Source organism: Homalodisca vitripennis, chromosome 5, assembly GCF_021130785.1.
Source record: "Homalodisca vitripennis isolate AUS2020 chromosome 5, UT_GWSS_2.1, whole genome shotgun sequence".
In the NCBI taxonomy this organism is placed as follows: domain Eukaryota; kingdom Metazoa; phylum Arthropoda; class Insecta; order Hemiptera; family Cicadellidae; genus Homalodisca; species Homalodisca vitripennis.
Window position 1 is genome coordinate 86,993,316 of NC_060211.1, and position 22,081 is coordinate 87,015,396.

Genomic DNA, 22,081 nt, shown 5'->3' on the forward strand with positions numbered 1-22,081 from the left:
TTTGTCCACAATTATTGTCCATGTTCATTTTTTAATTAAAAGCCTAACTTTTACGGTTTATAGTTCATCTTTATTTTACTATGCTGTGACCTGTAATTCTTATTTTGAGATTGTTTGTTACAGACCCCATGCAATATTTTGGACATCTTTGGCATTTAATTTGATACACAACGGTTTCTGTATAGTGCGTTGAATCACCAATAACTTTGTAAACTTTTTGAGTCAAGTTGCTTTGAAATAAAAAAACCCATTAATTTTCTTACACAACATGCACTATACCAACTTCTTCGTCTCCTAGTATTTTTTAATCTCTTCAGACATGGACTATAGATTTTAGGTGTCAAGTATGTTGCAATGTCAAATTGCAGGTGCTGCACTAAGCGTAAGATGAGATGGAGCTAAATTCAATATTTGCATTATTCAAACCTCTCAATACACCTACATTGTATGTAGAAAACTCGGTTGCCTCATCGTGCTTTGGGATCGCGTATACAACATCGAAGTGCAGTATATTGTGCATCTGATAAGGCAATAAAAACACTTCTTCATCTGGATTACTCTGGATGGCTGCTGTGAAACAAGACATATCCCTGTCTTATTCTGAATGTCTTTGATGTTAAAACGATTTTTCTTTTTGTTTCGATGAGTTCGCTTTGGACTTCCTCGCCCTTGTATCTCTTCAAACGCTGAGTCCGGATTCCAGTAGATTCAACTAGTCTGTGACAGTGTCAGATTTAAGTTGCTGCTCAGAGCAGAAAGTAAATTAGAGCTAAACTAACATCCGCAAGTAACTTCAGTTGTTAGTAGGTGAAAGGAACATATAACATTTTTTATTTGTCAAGAAAATAATTTATTTAGAGTTGAAGTTTTCGTAGGATACTGTTGACTAGCTGGCAGAACGGCCAGTGTGAATAGTAACGTAAAGGCGCCGTAACGTGTACGATAAGCTACTTGTCGGTAGCTAGTAACGGCGCTGAGACTCCTACCTGACGGTGGAGGGTAGCGAGAGAGGAAATACTCTGATAGTTGTATTACTAGAAACGTTGTAATCCATCGATATTTGGTTAAACAAAGACATACTCTGATGTGGATGGTGATTTCGTCTTTTTTCTTCTCCTGTAGCGATCAGACCTCTCGAGGAATAATCTGTGTGGCCATAAGTACTAGATTTCTTGGAAACGGTACTGTATCCTGAGTTTTGTTGGAGTTCTAAAGGTTCCTGACCTTTAATTTAGAGATTTTGAATACTTTGCTTGATCAATGGAACCTGAGGTCTCACCTAAAAATCGTTTGAGTTTAAATCGAAAGGCCACATTTGAGCGGTGAATAGTCGGAACAATATTATTTATTACTCTTGACAATCCCGGATTAGAGCTCCCACGGAAACAGGTTTAGACCATAATAACAGCCCCAAAAACACTTTATAAATTGTTAATGATTCATAGTTACATTTATAGGACTGATAAAGCGAGTAGATAAATTAATTAGTATGTTTTCATAATATTTAAACTGTAAAAGTGTATTTAGCTATACCAAGAACTATATTATATGCTTAATATAATATTCTCCTTGCAGCTACAAGTCCGATTTAATCATGTGTTCCACTGTGGTATACATTTGTTTATTTTTGTTGTTCTTTTATTATTAAATGTAAAATTGGCCACTATTTCTTGCACATCAGTTTTAAATTCCAGTGAGAAAAGTTAAGTATTACTTCTAAAATACTTAATATAATAGTTTAATATACCTACTAGTGATAAGTTTGCCATCAACAATGCATTGCGAAAACGTTCATTGAAATCCAAATTCAAAATTGTTTATTACAAACAATTTTATAGAGAACCTTGCAGTGATTGGATTTTCTAAAATTCAATACAACTAGCAATAATAATACAATGAACTAATGTACATTTATATCTGGTGTGAGAACTTTCAAAATCAATGATTTCAAGCATGTATATATTTTATTTGTAAAGTCGCCTGAAGATGAAATTGATGATTTCGAAAGATCTCGCACAAAATATAAATTTACATTAGAAAATTATGTGATTATTGCTAGTTGTATGATTTAATTGCATCATGATTTTAAACTACAATAACATTCCACCTTCATATAGTTAGATTACAAAACAATCTTTTTCACCCACAGTCAAAATTGTATTAAAAATCAACTAGAAAGTGCGAATTTAAGACTTGACTACAAAACGCACAACTTTCTAAAGCAATGCCAATAGAAATTAATTTACGTAAATCAGATTAGTGCCATAGGATCAAAACGTATCCTATTTAAAGTTATAACATTCTTAAGTAACTGTTTTGTTACTGTATAATCACTTATAATATAAAAAGCACGATATTTCAATAAATATAAAATCCTAGCACTTCCAACTGATGATGCGTAAATACAGTGCATTTGAGGTTGCTTTGAAGTTAATTTGAGATAAACACTGATTTTAAACATTTTATGTAAAATCAATTAAGATCTGTGAGTCCATAATATTCTTAGTATAACAATACTGATGTGTGTAAACTAGAAATATATTGTAATAACTACACATGTACACCTTTTTTTAAACGCACACATGGCTGAAGCACCGGTGCTAGAAATATAGTGCCAATTTTCGCTACATCTTAAAATAAGTACAGTAATCCGATAAACATTTAATCAACTGACGAATACAAATATGTATTCTCAGAGTTATCATGACATTTGACATACTAAAAGTACTATTATGTTAAGCCAAACGTCTAAGAAATTTGTAAATAATATAAACACCCTACGTATTAATTTGAATGGTCTATTAAAATATCACAGCCAACACTTCTTTGCATGGACAATATTGAAAAAATAATGTGACATAAAAAGTGAGAGGGAATGTGATTAGTGAGTGCGAGGGTACAATTTGTGAGTAAAACACAACTCACTCATTGACAATACCACAACAAGATCGTGTAAGTAGGGGTATGTTACTTAAAATCTGTTAAAGTAAGGTTTTATTATATTTTAAGTTCAAAAATTTGTGTTATTAATGTTTCAGGTATACTAAACTATGGCTCATCTTCCAGTTCAAAATCCGCAAGTAAGAGTATATTATTAAATCAAACTTAACGTACCGTAATCAACTTTAATCAATTAGTAACTACTTAACGTTCGTTTGGAAATATTAGCAGCGTATATTGTTTCAAATGTGGTTATGCATTTTTGAGTTGTACAAATATAAGCTAGTACTCATAAAAAAAACTAAAAAAAAGTGCTTTAACCTATAACAACAATTGGAGAAAGGATGATATTTGATGTAATTTGGAATATTAGTCCTTACAATATATTATATGGAATTATAATGGTGGTGTTTTGTAAAGGATGAATACACTTTAATCATATCTGTGCGATGATTAATGAGCATAATATAATGAACAAACACTCCTGCTTGGCTGTCAAGGCCAATTATCTATCCTAGCGTTGATATAGGCATGATACTCTAGATATTATGCACCAGTAGCCATTTACTAAATATATTAGTAGTTAGTCAATACGTAAGGTAAGTTTCAAGATTCAAGATGTGTTCTTGACTTTAGGCAAAGAGATATGAAGTGAGTGCGTTATTAATATCTGTATACTATATACTAATATATTCAAGTAATTTTTCTGATTACAAAATTAATAAGAAAATATAACGATTGAAATATATGTATTTTATTTTGTTTTAGGGGCTAACAACAAGACAACAAATAGCACAGATTCATTGCAGTGTAAGTATGCGAAATCTCATTGTGACAATATTAGTATAACACTACTCACTCCTACGTATTAGAATTTATATTTACATATGTACTAGAATAATACTAGCATTGTGGAATCGCTTATTAAAATTTAGCAGAACTTAATAACTAGCTATGATTGCTCCATAATTTTTAACACTGGTTTTGTCATTGTTTATCATTGTTTCAGTATTAGAATATATTACCAACCTTAGTTAAATATCTTCCTTAGCCTACACTTTATTCGGTCATGGTCATATCATATTTTGCATAAACTATAATTTTCTCTGTTTTTTGACATTTGAAAATTGTATTATATGTATTACAAGGTATGAGTACGGCATACCACGTAAAAGGCTTCGTTGAGCTTCAATGAAAAGTTTCAAGTATATAAAAGTAAAAAGTAAAGTAAAGAATGTCTTATTTTACCAGGCGAAGTTAGGGCTAAGAAGCCCTCTCTAACACTTAACCTGGATATCGTATATTATTAATGATAGAACGACAGATAATCATACTGCAAAGAAATGTTTACATCCTTCAGCAGACAAACTTGTGTTAGCCTACTGAGTGGTAGGCTTCAACGAAGCTCAACCGAATTTTGTGGTTAGAAATGCAACATCACATAGAACTGAAGTAGAAATGAAGTGGCATGCAAAATGTCGTCTACAGATGAAATCTTTCTCGAGATAGAAAGATTCATATTTTCGTTCTTTAAAGTGGGTTTCAAGTCGGTGTTTAAATAATAACATTCTTTACTGCAAGTCACCGTAAAATAGTAGACTATTGGGATAGTCGGGGCACACGTGTTGGAATGCGGACCATGGTGCTCGGCGCGCGGCGCCTGGTTTGCGCATGCGCATTAACCACTCTGCCTCTACAAACAGTATAATACAGACATTTTATGAAATTAACATTTTGTGTAAAAGAAAATCTTATGAATTTTTTGTCTAAAACGTGTATTTTGATGATTTTTTCATTGTTTACCTTTCCTTGTAATCAAATTAAAACGAAAGTGTATATGAAAGTTAGATTTTGAACATAATGTACACAATTGACGTAGAGGAATTGTAGTTGGGGATTATCACTATCTCTCTTGCACTATATCTGCACACCAAACACATCTGCAAGCCCTCACCGTCACACCTTAAAATCTCTTATCAGTATACTGAGTTTGTTTACAAATTTAATTAATGTGCAATTTTCTCATTTACATCATGTTGACCCATTAAAGGGATGTAAAAATATCCGCTAACGCTCAGCCAATCAGCCATGGAGTGACATGCACCATAATATAACTCAGTGTTCCTCATACAGAAATGAAAAACCTTCATGTACAATTTCCAGTCTATAGGTCAGTCGTTTCCTAGATATCTTACGGACAGAAATTAAATATTTTCAACTCCAAGCGTGACAGGCTGCGGTAACGGTCAGCCAATAATATGTTTTATTATTTGTTCTTTGTGTTGTACATGTTGTGTGCATGTTCACAGTTTTATTAACACCTTATTCGTGACTTGGTACGTACTCTCATTTTACCATTAATAAACATTGTGTAGTTTATATGATTAGTAGTGATTAATTACCTTTTAAATACTACTTTGTTTGCTTCTTTGACTAATTTGTTATGGTTGTAAACTGTAATAATTTTATAGATACTCGTATATTTGTTAAAAAGAACCACATCTTGTTGATCAACCAAATTTAAAAGATGTTTGTTTAGTTGCGTTAAGTTTTGGAATGAAAAATGTATATTCTGCTTTTATAATTTTGACTTAGATGTTGTTGGAAGAAATTCAGAATAAAAATGTGCTTTATCCGGCATTAAAATATGTAACGAACTTTGAACAGCTAAGAGGGCAACAGTGAGTACAGTCAGTTCGCGAATTGTGAAGTAAAATTTCTGTTACCGTATTTCTTTACAACTCGTCGTAAACACAAAGTATTAGGTTTAGAGTATATATATATATATATATATATATATATATATATATATATATATATATATATATATCTATGTTCCTAAACGTTCAATAAACTAATACATTTTTACATGTTTTAGATACAACAAGAACTCGACCGAATGGGCGATTTGGTGAGTAAAAATGGTCGTCAAAATTTTATTTATAGCTAAACGCAAGTATTAAGTGCTTTATTGAACAAAACTGAATTATATTTTTAATACTCACATCGATAGGTGAAATATAAGAAATAATAATGTGCAAACTGTACATTTCTAAAAATTTTATGGCCGTGTTGTACATAATATATATGTGCAAAATAAGTGAACGTTTCATCTATAAAGTTTCAATTTTATAAGGTTTATGAACACGAGTTATACAGTAATGATATTGTAGACCTCTCGAATTACGTTGAAAGAATTCACTAAGCAATACATTTAGAGATTTAACAAATACTATCCTGTAAAAAATTTTGAAATTTCTAATTAACAATCCAAAACATCATCCAATTAGTTGCAACTTTAAAAACACAACCAAACAGTACACCACTTTCTTTTTTGGACTACAAAAAATTACCAGAACAGTTATTAAATTGAATTAAATATGACATCTACTTATAATGACCCGTTTTACTATCCAGATACCCATACCGTAATATTTAGTAAACCATCAAATTTGAAAAAGTCAATTTTGAACAAACAAACTATCTGTAACACTATGAACAATTTCGGAAAGTAAAATCCCGTAACTGGTCTTATATATCAATATTTTTGGTAGAATGAATTATGATTGTGATTCTAACAAATTAATTAATTATTATCCTCATAAAATAATTTTATTTATATCACGAAAATAAGGAGAAGCCATTGGTTGCTGAATACAAAAATACCAAATTGAAGAGTTCTATGAACTTAATTTAATTAAAACAAGCTTCATCCATAAAAGATAAATTTCAATACAATTTTAAAGATATTGAACAGGTTCATGAGTTAATTCTTTAATTTAAGTACCCAATTATAATAAATGTAAGACAATTAAATGATTTTCCAAATTTCTATGTCACTATTAACATAACAACTGAATTCATACAAATTTTAAAGCCATTTTTAAGTTAATTCCTAGAATATAAAAGCAAATGAATGTTTTCTTAGTTCTTTATTTCAATAGGCAAAGTGTGTGTGTGTGTGTGTGTGTGTGTGTGTGTGTGTGTGTGTGTGTGTGTGTGTGTGTTGTGCCCGCGCGTGAATTGGAATAAAAATATCTTGTGTTTCAGCTTGATGCGTTAGACCAAGAATATGAAGAATACCAGGCTGCGATTGTAAGTATACAAAATTAGGAAATTATTAATTTTTTACATCAAGTTTGTTATTAGCGATGCACCCATTTGTAAAGATAATAGGATTGTCATTTTTCATAAATATAAATTATAAATATAGAATTCTTAAGTTTCGAGGATTTAAATCTACCCTCTTCATTAGGTGTCAAAAACCCTAATGCATAAGGTTATAAATGTACGAAATATTTGAACTAAAACATGCGGGATAAGTTGCCATAAACTAAACTACATGTATTGTTGTTATAGCTTTTTATATTGTTAAATAATTTAGTATGTGGCACGTTCCGTCCAAACTTTTTTTTTAAATATATTGTGCATATTTAACCTTGTGTATTTGACACCTGAGGAAGAGGTTTAATTGCAATTCTCGAAAGTGGTATTCTATTCTTAAGGTAAATGTGTGAAATCCTATTATCCTTTCTAGTTGTAATAATTTTCCATTAAATCGATGTTAACTGGTAAATAATGTCATATTTAGAACAGTAAAAGTTAAAATATTGTTACATAAATTTGAATGTTTGGTAACTTACAAAATAAGTATCGGTGAACTTATATTCATGTAATGCAGATAATTAACAAAAACTACGTGATATTCATAAATGGATTTCAGGAAGTTCTGATGTTTTAAAATAGTTACCTTTATTATGATACTAACTTTGCTTAATTAAATGTACTACAAACTCCCATGAAGAGAAATTTGAACGCTAATGTCCTATTATATGTTGCATTTTATAACTAAAATGATAAAATCCCTTGGAATAGGATCTGTACACTATCAATACAATTATTAATGAGTTGGAAATTTCTGCCGTAGCTAATTATATTTTTATTTTACTGTTTTTTTTAAGGCATTAGCAATAATTCATATTTAAAAACCAAATTTAACAACTAAACTCCTTAAAAGATAATTCGATTCTTATATGAATATCTAAATCATTATGTCAAACTACAACGGTTTTTAAATTTTATATTGTCTGTACTATATTAGCATAGTGAACTTCTTGAACTAAATCCTATGAATAAAAACTAAAGTATTTTCTGTGCACACATTTAAAATTGATATAACATTTACAACTGGTTTCTTTATTTCTCTGCTTCCAGTTGCATGCTACAATGAATCAATATAAAAGACAGATTAAAAAAAAAATGTAATCGGTATTGTAATCAGCCGTACAACACATGCATTCATGACATCACGTACAGACGGTTTTCGCTAAAACCAATAGTAATGGAGCAAGTTTAAGTTTAACAGATAGTTATTGTTACCCTAGCGAATATTCCTTGTTCATAAAGAGGAAATAATATATTGTTCTCTTAGTCCAATGAGGTATTTCGATTTACAAACTTTTAAACGTGCTAATATTAACCCAATTACAACCAGGGTTCAATTCAATATTCGTGCCCTTTCTTTAAAGCACTCGTCTTCATCGTCTCCACTCTCTCTTTCTCTCTTTCAGAATGTGAAAAGAAACAGATTGAGTCGTGTTTGAATTCTGTGTCTTCAGTTGCAACCTATGTGGCTTATTGAATAGAGTGTTGTCGTAGCCTACTTAATATTATGCGGGCATTAATTTCTTACGTTGCTTTGACGGTTTTAGCGCATGGGCTATAAATTATTGCGCGTATTGTATGTGGAAGACTATAATATTGTTAAAAAATGTTAACTTTTTTACTACTGTGAATTTAATCCTACGTTGCTTTGAATGAATAGTGGAATATATAAGCTTACTTACTAGCCCTATATGGGATTATAGGGCGATAGCCTAGGGCGGCAAATTTTAGAGGAGAAATTCGGAAATGTATATAAACTAAAAGTTTAAAGCTCAAACGAAAGTTATATCATAAGTCAAAACGGAAACGTTTAATATACAGCCGAATATTATGCTGAAAAGGCGGGCTCTTCTAGTTATATTCCTAGGATTAAAATAGCCCTTTTCTGTGATTTATTACATGCAAGAACGTAGCCAGGAAAAGAATTTGGGGGAAAGGGTTTCAAAACCACTGTTACTTTTCCAAAGTAGACAGAAAGTAAGGCCTCATTTTGTTCCTTAAAAAGTTCTTGACCCGTATATGTGTCGAGAACGATCTTTCAGCAGTATATGTCAGTAATACAGAATTATTTAAATAATAATAATCGTTTACTAAGAAAGTAATTGAAACGATTAAAAATTGGGGGGGGGGCGGGTTCAGGCCTCTTGGACCCCCTTGCTGGCTATTGATACAAGACAATATGTTGCATAGCACTGTAGGTCACATTTAAGGTAGCGGGTGTCAGCATATAACACTGTATATATTATTTGTAATGATGCTTTTTGTAAATCATATAATACAAATTAATATTTAATGTTTGTAGAACTGGGTCTTTGATTATACATCAGTCTATGGGAAGATATTGAATCCAATGCCGAAATCTGTTCAACGTGAAACGACGTGGCTGTGAGGAAATATATATATATATATATATATATATATATATATATATATATATTTACAAGAAACGTTACGTGTATTAATTACACTTTGTTTCACCATAAAGTGTAACTGGACAGGATATAATTGTTTTTATTCAAAGTAATTATTGAATTAAGTTATTTTATATAAAAAATTGCCAATGTATGTGAAATGTGTTTTGTTTGTTTGTTAAGTTACAAACTATGAACAGCAGCGGCGACCACTATTCAAGGGCCACGGTGCCTTCTCATGTAGCTTTAATACATAACAGACAGTGCACATGTGGGGGTTGTGTTGCAGGAATTTTGTGAGGTTTATAACAGTTCATAGGTTTGTAGACAACGCTACTATGCCAAATAGCCTATTTTGCTGAGTTGTAATCCGTACAAATCCTCTCTTAATGATGCCATTTAGGTGAATTCGATTTAAATGTTGGGTATTTTTGTTATTGTCAGGGTTTAATCATCGTACTATCTCTGATACTCTTCTGTGATATATTTATCCTTCCCGTTTCTTAGGTTTGCCGCTTAGTAATGTGTGCAACCAAAACGTTTCAGGTTGCAGCATATTAAGGCGTTTTACGATACATCTTCTCTGAGACTATTAAATTGTCAAGGGTGGGCAAAACGATGGACATCAGTTGTGGAGAAGGCGGCGGTGTTACGATAGTCCATGGGCGGCAGATTTTCAAAACCGTCCCTGCAATTGTGATTATAAAGATCTGTCAATGAATCAGCGTGCTTACCAAAAATATATTTGTTTCTATTCAGCCATCATCTGCCAGGACCCTTGCTGCATCTGCATGTAGCGCAGGAAATCCACCAACGGCAGAAGATGTTGTTATTCAGTATCAGCAACTCGAAAACGATGCTCTTGATGAAATGAGAAACAACAGAAACCAGAACGAGGTCCTCCAACAAAGTATGGTAACTATCTCACCGACTATCGCTTGTTTTGTATATATTATTTTTATGTACATTGTATAAACATTTGCGTACCAAGGATGACGTCAGATTGGACTGTTAGTATTACTGAACTATTACGTTGTGTTATTGGATAGTTTAATCTATACGTTGAGTTGAAAATGTGACATATACAAATAGCAAATTTGCACAAGCCCTTTAAATGGCTTACGCATACCGTTAAGAATATTATTAATTAATTTCAAAGTGTAAAACTGTAAATTTTAAACAGTTTTAATTCATAAACATATAGTTTTTTCGTATCTACGTATTTTAAAATCATCACAATTTATTGTTTTTTTTCTGTACGAACTTTAAAACTTACACTGCATTGCCCATTTCTAATACTTATCTTATTCTTTTGAGTTGTACTTATTATAAAGATCATTTGAAATATCAGCATTCTTGTGATCATTTACATACCACAATGCGATATATTTCACCTTATACAAATATAAGGTCGTCAAAATATATCCTTATATTGAACATGAACAGTATATTATTTGCTACAACCTTCTTATAGCTCGCATGTGTCTTATATTACCGAGCTACGAATTAGATGGGTAGAAACATAAACAATAAAGTTATATAATATTGATGTTTGTCCCATTTCAGTATTATCATGTTAGTTGTGTAGTCATTTCCATGTTATTTTTTGCGTAAACAATAATATTAAACTCAAATTGTGTGGGTGTTTTAAGAGTAAAGAGAAAAATGCAAACACGAATGTTCTATTGGTGTTTCTATTAACCCTTGCATTGTTGGGCTTGACAGCACAATAACTAAATGGTTGTTGGTATGCAGTAGATAACATAATGATAATATTAAATATGGCTTCTCCACCTTTGTTCAAACATGGATTTTGTGAAAATAAATGTTCCATTGAATTCTGCACTACTGTTGAATCTATCTAGCTTAGCAGCATTCTCTTGCTTTTTATAAGATTTTATAGTTATTTTTATTATTAGAATATAGACTGCAGGAATCAAATATAAATGGTATGGATCTTTAAAAAAAAAAAAAATGCAAATACTACTTTCTATTGTACTCAAACTTAACTATTTATCTAACATGACAGTCGTATATTTGATTCATTATTGAAATATGATGATGTGAAAAAAATAATAGGTCGACGGTATTTTCCATTGCCACGTGTTGCAACAGTTGCGTACATTAATTAAGTTATAACCTGAAATGACATAGGCATAACCTTGCTGTATTCAAATGGCTCGACAAACTTTTTCCTATAGGTGGTAACGGGCAGTACATTTGTTTCCCTTTGTTGCTTTTAACTGGCTTAACATATTATTTTATGCCTATAAAAATATGTAACATTCATTTACAGGAGAGAACCCTACGGCTATTCTGTAGTGAGACACCGATCTATGAAGTTCTTCTCTACGGATCTTCGTCAGAAAATTCTCACAGTGACACTTTCCCTATGAGATTCTTTACTGTGGGATTCTCTTAGATTCTTCACTAAAGCATTCCTCACTTTGGGACATCGCCCTTCCACGTTTCTTTTCATCCTTTTAATTGTCTTGGGGATCCTTCAAACCTAGACTGTACTAAATAACTGATAAATATTACTTACATTAATTTACTATCAGTGGTGGTTAGATTAAATTAAACTCTTCCCGCGTAACTATACTACAGGGCAGCGAAAGAAAACTGTAGCTTACCTGTAGGTTTGTTGTAACTTATAACCGTTACTATTCCGCTTCGTCCTGCTGCTCTGGAGATGGCAAGAGCATGGTAGAGATATATGAATTATAAATAAAGTAACTTTTGTTGTGAGATTCCTTGGTTTAAGAAATAAAATAACTTAAGGCGTTACTCATGTTTCAGGCCGCAATGCAGAAGATTCCTGAAACCAAAACAAACCAGGGGAACCCCCCATCATGAACTTCATAACAAGTTAGTACATTTAAGTTGGTTAGTATCCTTTTATTACAATTGTACAGTAGACCGTCATGAACTTCATAACATCTTTCTATTAGACAATTATACATTATTATTATATAGTAGATATATTTAATAATTGGCGTGCGTATTGCATTCATCCTTAATTTGTTCTTATTTAAATGCAATAGTTATCCACCTCTATTAAGTGATTAAAATTTACCATACATATTTGGAAAACATGACGCCCTTTCGAATGCTCTAGACTGAAAAATAATATTCAAACAAGTAATAAGTAAAATTGCATGATGAATTTAAAATTTTTATCATAATATTTAATCATATACAGTAAAATTTATTACTTTTACGTAAAATTAAGTTACTATCCAAACAAATGTTCTGTTTCAAAAATGGGTATAAATTCTTGAACGATTACTTTGGAGGCTACAAACAGACAATTTATTGTTGTTTTATTTGTTTCAGTGACAAGAAATGTTGGTGGTCTAGATCGAGCAAAAAATGTAAATTGCGGTCTTACGTACAAGATGAAATATTATGTATTCATTTTAAAACGTTTAAAGAGTAAAATGTATGTATGAATAATTCATATGTGTATATACCTAATCTCGTTCCTAAGTATAGATATAATTTTATTTTATCTTAGGATCTCAAATATTTCTTTTCATTCTTGATCTCAGTTGCATCCAATTGTTTTTCTTTGTGGTGAGAAAACCTGTAATTGTATATAACTGTTTTTTTTACATTTTGTTAATTATTTCTTGAAATTAACCTAAAATCTTCCTATTTTTCGTCAAATACGTTAGAGAATCTGGAGTTTAAAGTAAAAGAATGTAATAGAATTCTTTATTGGAATGGATAAAATTATATTTGTACACTTTTAAACTATTGGCATAAGTACCTATTGGAGTTATGTTCGTGACAGACCCAGAACTACTCTTTGCTCCAGATATATATATTCCACACATATATTCCATATATTTTTAATGTTGCATCCTCTTTCTACCCCATACAAATTAAATATATCTGGTTATAACTGGATGGAATAGGAATATAAACTCATATTTAGCACAAATAATATACTTTATTTATACAAAAATTACAAAACAGTTCGTATATATTTGTGTTCTTAAAAATGTTTACACTTAGATAGAACCTTATGGGTTTGTATGATATTTTTCTTTTGAGTTCTTTATAGTTCCATTTAAAAAACGCATTGTAGTATTCAACATCGACAGAAGGCATCCACTTGTACATGCTTTTTAAGTCATTAACCTTATCAGTTGACACAGAAGGCCTGGTTTTTGTTACCATTTGATGCGGAAACCCGTAGGATGACACATTTCTTGTTGGTTTCTTTTTGAGGATTGCGGCGTGATTCCATTCATTTTCACCATGGCTCAACTTAAAAAAGATATGAAATAAGTTATTTTTATAAAATTTTAGCTGAGTTACTTTAGTGTATGGAACAGTCTTGTAATCCATGTTTTTGGCCACTGTTTGAAAATAAAAAAAGTCGTTTTCCATCATCTGTACGACATGATATGGATTTCTTTTGTTTGCTGACAGAAGAACTCTCAGTAGAGATAGGAGTGACCAAACCTCGGATAAAGCCAAAACATTTTCTATATTTGAGTGTATATTGTCTACCTCCTGAATGCAGGAGTGGCCAGGTGTAGAATATTTCAAATTGATGGACTGAATTCTGTCGTTATCTTGAAGGAAAGATGCTACAGCAGAAGAAATTAATGAGTTTCGGTTTTGTGACACACAACTATCACTTTAACAGATAATGTTTTTTGCTCCTGGATAAAGAGGACTTATTTTCTGCAAAAGTTTAACCACTGCGCTAGCGATATCATTTACCGCACGACCACACAAACCCTCATGCCATATTGCACAAAACCCATGCTTATTAGTACCATCTGACGCATGGGCTGTTAGATTGTAAGTATTAAGCTTACGTTTATAGAAAAAACAGCTAACATTGGCTCGAGGCAAAGAGATGACGTTTTGAAGGTCAAAGCAAATTGCTAAGGTTTTCCTCTCTTTTCCTGTCTATCTTTATTTCTTGCCTCATGATGTTTTTTTTTCAACAATGTGCGTTTCATACTTTTTGTTAAGCTCTGTGGTCAATCTGTTTTTCTTTTTCGCCATTGCAAATTCTTCGCACAGATCACACCTGTCAGATTTTGGAGCGAGAAAGTCTATGTTGTACTCGTAATTAAAAATCATTCAATACATAGATTCCTTTAAGGGCACCAAGCTGTTCTCTTCGCAATTTTGCACATAGAGTTGGAACATTTTTGATAAATTAAGAGTACCACATAAATATTCCTTTTTAGTTGATGCCCTGCAGTAGTGTGACTCAACACGAGGGAAAGATTCTATATGTTTTCTAATCACATCTTTGTCACACTGTTTGAGTCTGTCCTTAGTTTTTTTACCCCTTTCATCACGTTTTAGTGTGTTTGACATTTCGTCTTTCTTGAAATGCACATTGTAGACTGTCTTTTGGCTTATACCCAAAGTTTTCAAAAAAAAAACTTTTGCACACTCTTGACTTTTCATTATTTACAAACAAAAAATAACTAAATGCTTTCTTTTTCCTTGTTGAATTTGTAGCTATGTTTTTAGTGGAACTACATTGGGAGTTTTGTATTAAGAAGTGTTTCTCCCATTCTCATCAAGGGTGTAGTAACTTATTATTATAGCATCTCTATCATCCTTTGATATTTTAGAAAAACATTTGTATTTGCATCTGCAGTCCTTTATGCTCAATTGTTTTACTTGGAATTGTTTTACCTGTAGTGCTTATGCATTCCTCTCCACGTTGGCGTTTGATTTTACGAATATTCTTCTTCCAATTTTCAGGATTCCTCTTCCTTTTTCTGGTCAAATTTCTTCTTTTCATGGGGGTTAGCTCTTCGGACTCATTTTCTGATTCTGACCCAAGCAAATATTCAGACCCACTACTGTCTTCTGAATCATATTCAGTTTCTGAATACTCCATTTCACTTTATAGTGCACTAAATATAACTGTAATAGATCACTTATGAGTCAAATAATATGAAAAATAACCTCAAAATACCTTGCTGTGTGAATACAGCAACAGTAACAACAACATCAGCTGCTGTCCAACTAAGTAAGCGTCAGATAGAACCATATGGTTCTCAGTGCTGCCAGCTTTTTCCACATAGAACTAAATTGCCCTACTTGTAATTTCCAAGATATACATGATTTGTAATAAAATGCACTGCTAACTGTTACATAATGTGCAATAACATGCAATGTGCTGATAAAATAAAAAATTCAAAAAAAACCCAGATAGAACCCTCTGGTTCTCATGTCACGAATAGTCTCCTGAACATTTTTCAAATACTCAGATAGAACCCTCTGGTTCTCACGTCACGATATGTGAATACAAAAGTTGTTACATAATACAAAAGAATACAAAAGTGTTAATATTAAAGTGTTATTTTGTTTAATATCAACCAAATGGCGTCTGTAGAAATATTTTAAAGTTAAATAAGACAAAACCAGTATAATTATAACAAATGTACTAGACACCAACTATTTAGAAACTTTTATTGCAATTCCAAAGGTACTAGTTTCAACGAAATCCTTAAAGGCATACGCAAGCAAGACAACTTTAAAGGTACGCTTGCAGAAACTGTGAACAGCAAGCCTTTTTTTCTTTTGATAGGTAGGCTATCACATGTTTTACATTAGTTATAGCAATTTTAAAAGATACCATTTTGCAATTTTTATAACAATTCCATCGGTACTTTTTTCATCCAAATCCATCGACGCATAAACGAGCACGACCACTTTAAAAATGCGCTTGCACAAGCCGGGAGCGCCAAACATCTCATAGTTGAGAGTTATCATTTGTTTGTTGCTCCTGGTTTGTTGATGTCTAGTACACTTTTTAATAGACATAACTATACTGGTTTTTTTTTGTTATTTGACTTTTAAAATTTTCAACAGACGCCATTTTGTTAATGTTACATAAAATAAAACAATTATTTTTTTTCTCTTACCTATTAAAACCTAAGTGCCAAATTGTGTTACTTTAGCTTAACTAATTTTAGAAATAATAATGTGTTAATGAAGGTTAAAAAAATACACGTTTAGGCTAACGGCTAAACGAAGTGGAACTTTTTTAATTCGTATAATTGCTATTTTTATAACGATTGTAACGAATTTTCACAATTCGTACAATCGTTGTTCTTCATTTTTAGCTTAGAATCGCACATAAAATCTGAAAATGTATAGCCAGCCCAACCTTTTTGTTACACTCCGTATATTCTGTTTGCAGGAGGACGTTTACTTCTTTGTGAATATTTTTTAATATTGCAACCATCTAGAGTCGTTCTAGCATCGAATTGTACGTTTTATCGGTCTAATTTACAAGTACTCAAAACTGTACGTGTACACAACATACATAATAATAAATGTTTTTAGTAATATCGAACAATTTTAAGCAACGTTTTCACTTATGTTTTTTATGTCCCTTAAGGTCCGGTCTGCTTTCTTTTCGTAAAATATTGGTTATACACGTTGTCTATTATATCTTTGTCACCATTAGTAACTCAGAAACGACTAAATAAAAAAATTGCATGGGGAACTTCACCTACTTCTTAGTCACAGTTAAAAATGTGAATATATAATTTTAAAACTTTGCTGTCTTTTTGCTCTGTCTCTGGGGTGGATTTCGTGACACACAGCAGTGTCAGTTTTGTGCTAGACAACTCCAGCTGTGATAACTTACATAGTTATCATCTGTCAATTGTTAGAAATTCAGCTTGTCACGGATTAAAATTGATATAGCATATTTCGTGAAATATTATCTTTCATACGACACATCATAAGATCAATTTACGGATTCAATAAAAAAGCTGATGATCCAGAAATAACAACTTCACGTGATATGTCACTATATTCACAGACAAAGTATATCAAAGAGAACACAAAAATGAAAAATCAATGTTAAATGTCGGTGACGAGATTTTATTTCAGCGCACTCTTGAGTTGATCAGACCAGCAGGGGAGAGAATTCAAATCAATTTCTTTTAAGACATCCAAGTGGACATTCGGTGAAATAAACAAAATGATCTTGAAGCTTGCCTCTGGAAGAATTTGTAACGTACTATTTTATTTTCATCAGAATAACACAGAAACAATGGTAGGTTTGAAACCCACGTTTGTAATTTATTAATAAGTAATGATATTTAATTAACACATGGTAATTGAAAAGAAGTGTGACTCCAATATCAGAATCATGGGTTTTGGGCTAATTGGGGCCACCCCCAAATTACGTAGTGCCCCAGAGGAGGGGTGGTTGTCGGCAGTGTTCCGCATTGTTACGTGGTTGGGTGGGAGTAACGGTTCAACGTTGCGTTACGTAACTATTAAATCTCAAATATTTAATTGCTTGAATTCGCTCACAAAATTTGCCTGGTTCTCCCAAAGATTTTAAAGTAGTATTATATTCTCTTCATGAATTAAACTTACTAAGCAAATACCTATATTTTTCAATATCTAAAAAGAGCACATTGCTTTTGAAAAATTGGAGTAATAAACAAAACTTTGATTATGGTATGTCGATGATGTCTTTTCTGTATGGGAAAATAAAATGAGCGTTCAAATGAATTTTTAAAACACATCAAAACAATTCAGCCATCAATAAAATTTACCGTTAAAAATTAGGTTAATGGTGAAATTCTATTTCTTAAAAAACAAAAAGAAAACATATTTTTAAAACAACATTATTTTACAAGAAGGTTTTTCAGTTGGCGGTATCTTAATTATAATTAAAATAATCCTCAACATGTAAAGAAGATTGGATTAGTGCAAAGGTTGTCCAAGAAGAGATAGTTTTATGACTTAGCAAAGGGCACTACAGAATGTTTGATTAAAATTACAATCCTCGATCAATTATTTAACGAGCTATAAGATAAAAAAATTACAATAAAATGAAGAAAAAACAATCCTAATTGTCTTACTACTGTAACTATTCCTTATACCAGAGAGAATTCGTAACATAAATTCTATATTTAACATTCGTACTGTATTAAACTCATCAAACAATCTAACAAGTCATTTAACAAAATTACAACCGAAAAACAAACAACAAGAAACCAAGAATGTAATTTATAAAATTGAATGTGGATGCAAAAAGACTTATATTGGACAAACATATAAACGACACACCTGTGGAAACGAGACTAAAAGAACATATTTATAACTATAAAAATGAAATGTTGAAAATCTAAATTAGTGGAACATGCTATAAAGGGAAATCACCATATAATTTTTGAATCACCAAGTGAAGTTTTTAAAGAATTTTCCTGGACTAAAAGAAACCAAATCGAAAGTGCATGTATGACGGTTTTGAAAGATGCATGAATTTCCCAACCTTCTGTTAATTACAGAAACAATTTCCCACCTTTGGTAAAAAGAAGAATTTCGTTCAAAAATATTAATATTAAATCATATTTTTTCACACAATATCTTTATAATTTATTAGTTTTTGGTCTATACAATTAATTTTAAATTTTGTTTAAACTGCTTTATCATATGTCTTTATCTTTATCTTTATATTTATCTGATGATGCAGCGAAAGCGCTTTTTATTTGAAATTATATTGTGGAAGTAATAAAAATATGCTTTGTATTAAAACCTTGGAACTTCCATCAATATATTTTACTCGTTTACTTTAGTCCTTTAGTGTATTGTGAATGAAGTCTGAAATTGATAAATTTGTTACCTAAAAGGCGCGCTTGGAAGTTGATGACACTGCAAGTCAACCTCAGACATTTATTGTGTCGCCAATTGCTTTGTCGTCTTCAGGCGAGAGCCGTTCACAGTCGAAACCTGGACAATCTAGTAGGGGAAGATCATTTCAGAAGCATTGGTTGATCAAATATACATGGCTAGAATACAAAGCATCTACCGAAAAAGTTTTTTGCAAAACCTGCAAAGAAATATGCTAAAAAATATTACATTTTTCTTCAAAAAAAAAAAGAAAATGCATTTATTTCCGTACATATTGTAACTGGAAAAACCTTTGAATAAATTTTGTCTTCATAAAAATACATTTACGTACGGTATAAAGAAGGTGTTTTGAAACTAAATTCTATAACTAACCGTAATGTGGCCTCCCAATTGAATGAACAGTTAGTGATATAAAGAAAGCTTTTGGGAGAATTTATACTACCGTGCATTTTCTATGCCACAAGGTCTAGATATTAAAGTGAACGACGATGTAAACTCAAATTGTTTCAATTGTTGGACCCCCGAAAGAATGACATACACGAGTTAAAGGATTTATTTGTTAGGGTGCTCGGGGTATAAGTGGACGTCCTACGATATTCAAAACGATGTCATTGATCTACTACGAATGTCTGTTTTGAGAATGGCATTGGCTTCCATCAAGAAGAGTAGACATTTTTATATTATGGCTGACGAAACAAGTGATTCTTTAATTCACGGACAAGTGTCATTTTATATTCGTACTCTTGATGATTCCTTAATCATCAACGAAGACTTTATTGGCTTATACGAGATCCCCAACACTAAATCACCAACTCAGTATAGTATTTTAAAAGACGTTTTTGCTGATCTTGATTTTTCGATGGACAACTTAAGAGGACAGTGCTATGATGGTGCCTCGAATATGATAGGTAAGTTCACAGGACTAAAATGTTAGTTTTGGATATACAACCAAAAACACGTTATGTGCACTGCACTGCTTACAATTTAAACTTGGCAGTTGTAGACAGTCCCCGCCATCTTATGTCTATGAGAGATATTATAGCATTAGCCAAGGACTTAATAAACACAGTAAGGGAATCCATCAAAAGGATGGGACCTTTCAGAAGCATGCGCTGTGAGACCGCAACGACGAAGCTGGTTTACGACCCCTTTGTTCGACTCGATAGACTTCTAGTATCTTGAGAATATTGAAAAACTTTGAAGAACTTCTAGAGTTAAAAAAATGTTCTGCAGAGGATAAAACAGAGTCTGGTTACAAATGTGCGGGCTATCTTGAGTCAGTGTTAAAATCCAATACATTTATTTTTGCGTCTTTATTGTCATGCAATGAACTCAGTAGAGAATGTCAATGAAAAACTTCAACTCCCTCACCACTAAGTGTTGCTGATCTGGAAACAATATATAAGGGCTTGGTTTGTATATTGAATGGAAGGAATGACAGTTTTTAACACTTTTGGGAATTGTGTTTAAAATAAAAAAAAAACCTTCAAAAGTTTATTATCCTTCGCTTCCTCGGAATTGACGTATACCAATGAAGTATGAAAACAACGGAGCCAGCTAACTGCACACTTTCAAACCCCCAAAGGAATACTAAAAAGCTATTTACATTGAAGTTTGTAACACGGTGCACTTTTGCATTACTGAGCTGTTTGCATAAACTATAATCACACATGTCATTGTAGTTGAATAAGAGTGTTTGTTTTTAGTAAACAGAGATGAAACAAATTTTGGAAAATCGACTGAGATTTAAAAAATGACCTTGCACTTTAATATGTTAGCCGATATCGCTAATAAAAACAACTGGTCTTAAAAAACACACGTAATGTAAGAAAGTACATTACACAAGAGCTTGGAGTTGTAGAAATGTTTTGTGAAGGAGAGAAATGCAATAAGCTTCTCCAAGTAGTTCCAATCAAGAGAGCAACAGCAGAACGGTTATTTAACGCCCTTAAACGTATGAAGCCATGCCTCCGATCAACAATTAATAGGACAGAAGCGATTGATCAACTTGGCTGTTCTTCATGCCCATCGAGATGTTTTGGTTTAAACGGATAGCCTACCAATTGTCAACGACTTCATATTCAGTAATCCAGTCAGACGGTCAACATTTGCACCTTTCAGAAGACACTCTAGCCCAATAATGGTATTTAGAGCAATATTAAAATCTTTATAAAATAGAGAATTAAATACGTATCACCAGACATATATGTAATTTTAGATTAGTAACTGTAACAAGTACGACGATCGTTTCTCAAAAGTAAATTTGTTAAACCTGTCAACGATGTGTTTACGATACACAAAATAGCTATAGAAAGGCAAGAGCCAGGTGAATCTATCGACCAGTATGATTACGCTCTTCAGGTGTTTCATAAGGATTTACTGTTTAAAACATTTACGGCAGATTAAAACCTAGATGATTTCGTATGAGACGCTTTAATTAGTAGGCTTCAACCTGTGACATAGAGAATACAATAAAAAAAAAATCAGTCTATGGTAATTCGTCAACGTCTTTTAGTTATTGATAACTCTTGAAAAAGCTCATAATGTGGCTCGCTGTCTTGAACTTACCCGAGAACAATCGTCATCTTTCAATTCAGGCCTAAAACCTGTTATCAATAGTTTATAAGCTCAGACATGTTCAGTCGATTTCAAAATAAAAAGACTTCGAAATCACGATTATCAGCGGTTAATGATTTGTTGATTTAACAAGCACCATTGTACAAAGTTCCCTGCTAGGAATCACATTTGCAGTGTTTGTGGGAAACAGGGACATTTTCCCAAGATATGTAGGTCCACTGATCAATAGAAACGTAATACTAAACAGCTGAAAGGTTACGTTAATGGATGTACTTGAGTAGCCGCTTCCATAGGTGATCTAGCAAAATCCATGATACCAGCTACTTTTGCTGTAATTG

The 22,081-nt window shown here is 32.1% G+C and overlaps 1 protein-coding gene across 2 annotated transcripts; it reads left to right on the forward strand.

Moving 5' to 3' along the window:
- Window positions 1-1,596: 1,596 nt before the first annotated feature.
- On the forward strand, window positions 1,597-12,975 carry LOC124363879. 2 transcript variants are annotated; one of them, XM_046819152.1, is made up of 8 exons: window positions 1,597-1,703; window positions 3,039-3,080; window positions 3,709-3,750; window positions 5,819-5,851; window positions 6,991-7,035; window positions 10,275-10,430; window positions 12,315-12,401; window positions 12,852-12,975. In XM_046819152.1, the coding sequence occupies exons 2-7, from the start codon at window positions 3,051-3,053 to the stop codon at window positions 12,369-12,371; spliced, it is 363 nt and encodes a 120-aa protein (XP_046675108.1). In that variant the 5' UTR covers window positions 1,597-1,703; window positions 3,039-3,050; the 3' UTR covers window positions 12,372-12,401; window positions 12,852-12,975. The 2 variants fall into 2 exon arrangements, with proteins under 2 accessions (XP_046675108.1, XP_046675107.1); XM_046819151.1 differs by having other exon boundaries at window positions 1,601-1,702; window positions 12,315-12,383.
- The last annotated feature ends 9,106 nt before the right edge of the window (window positions 12,976-22,081 follow it).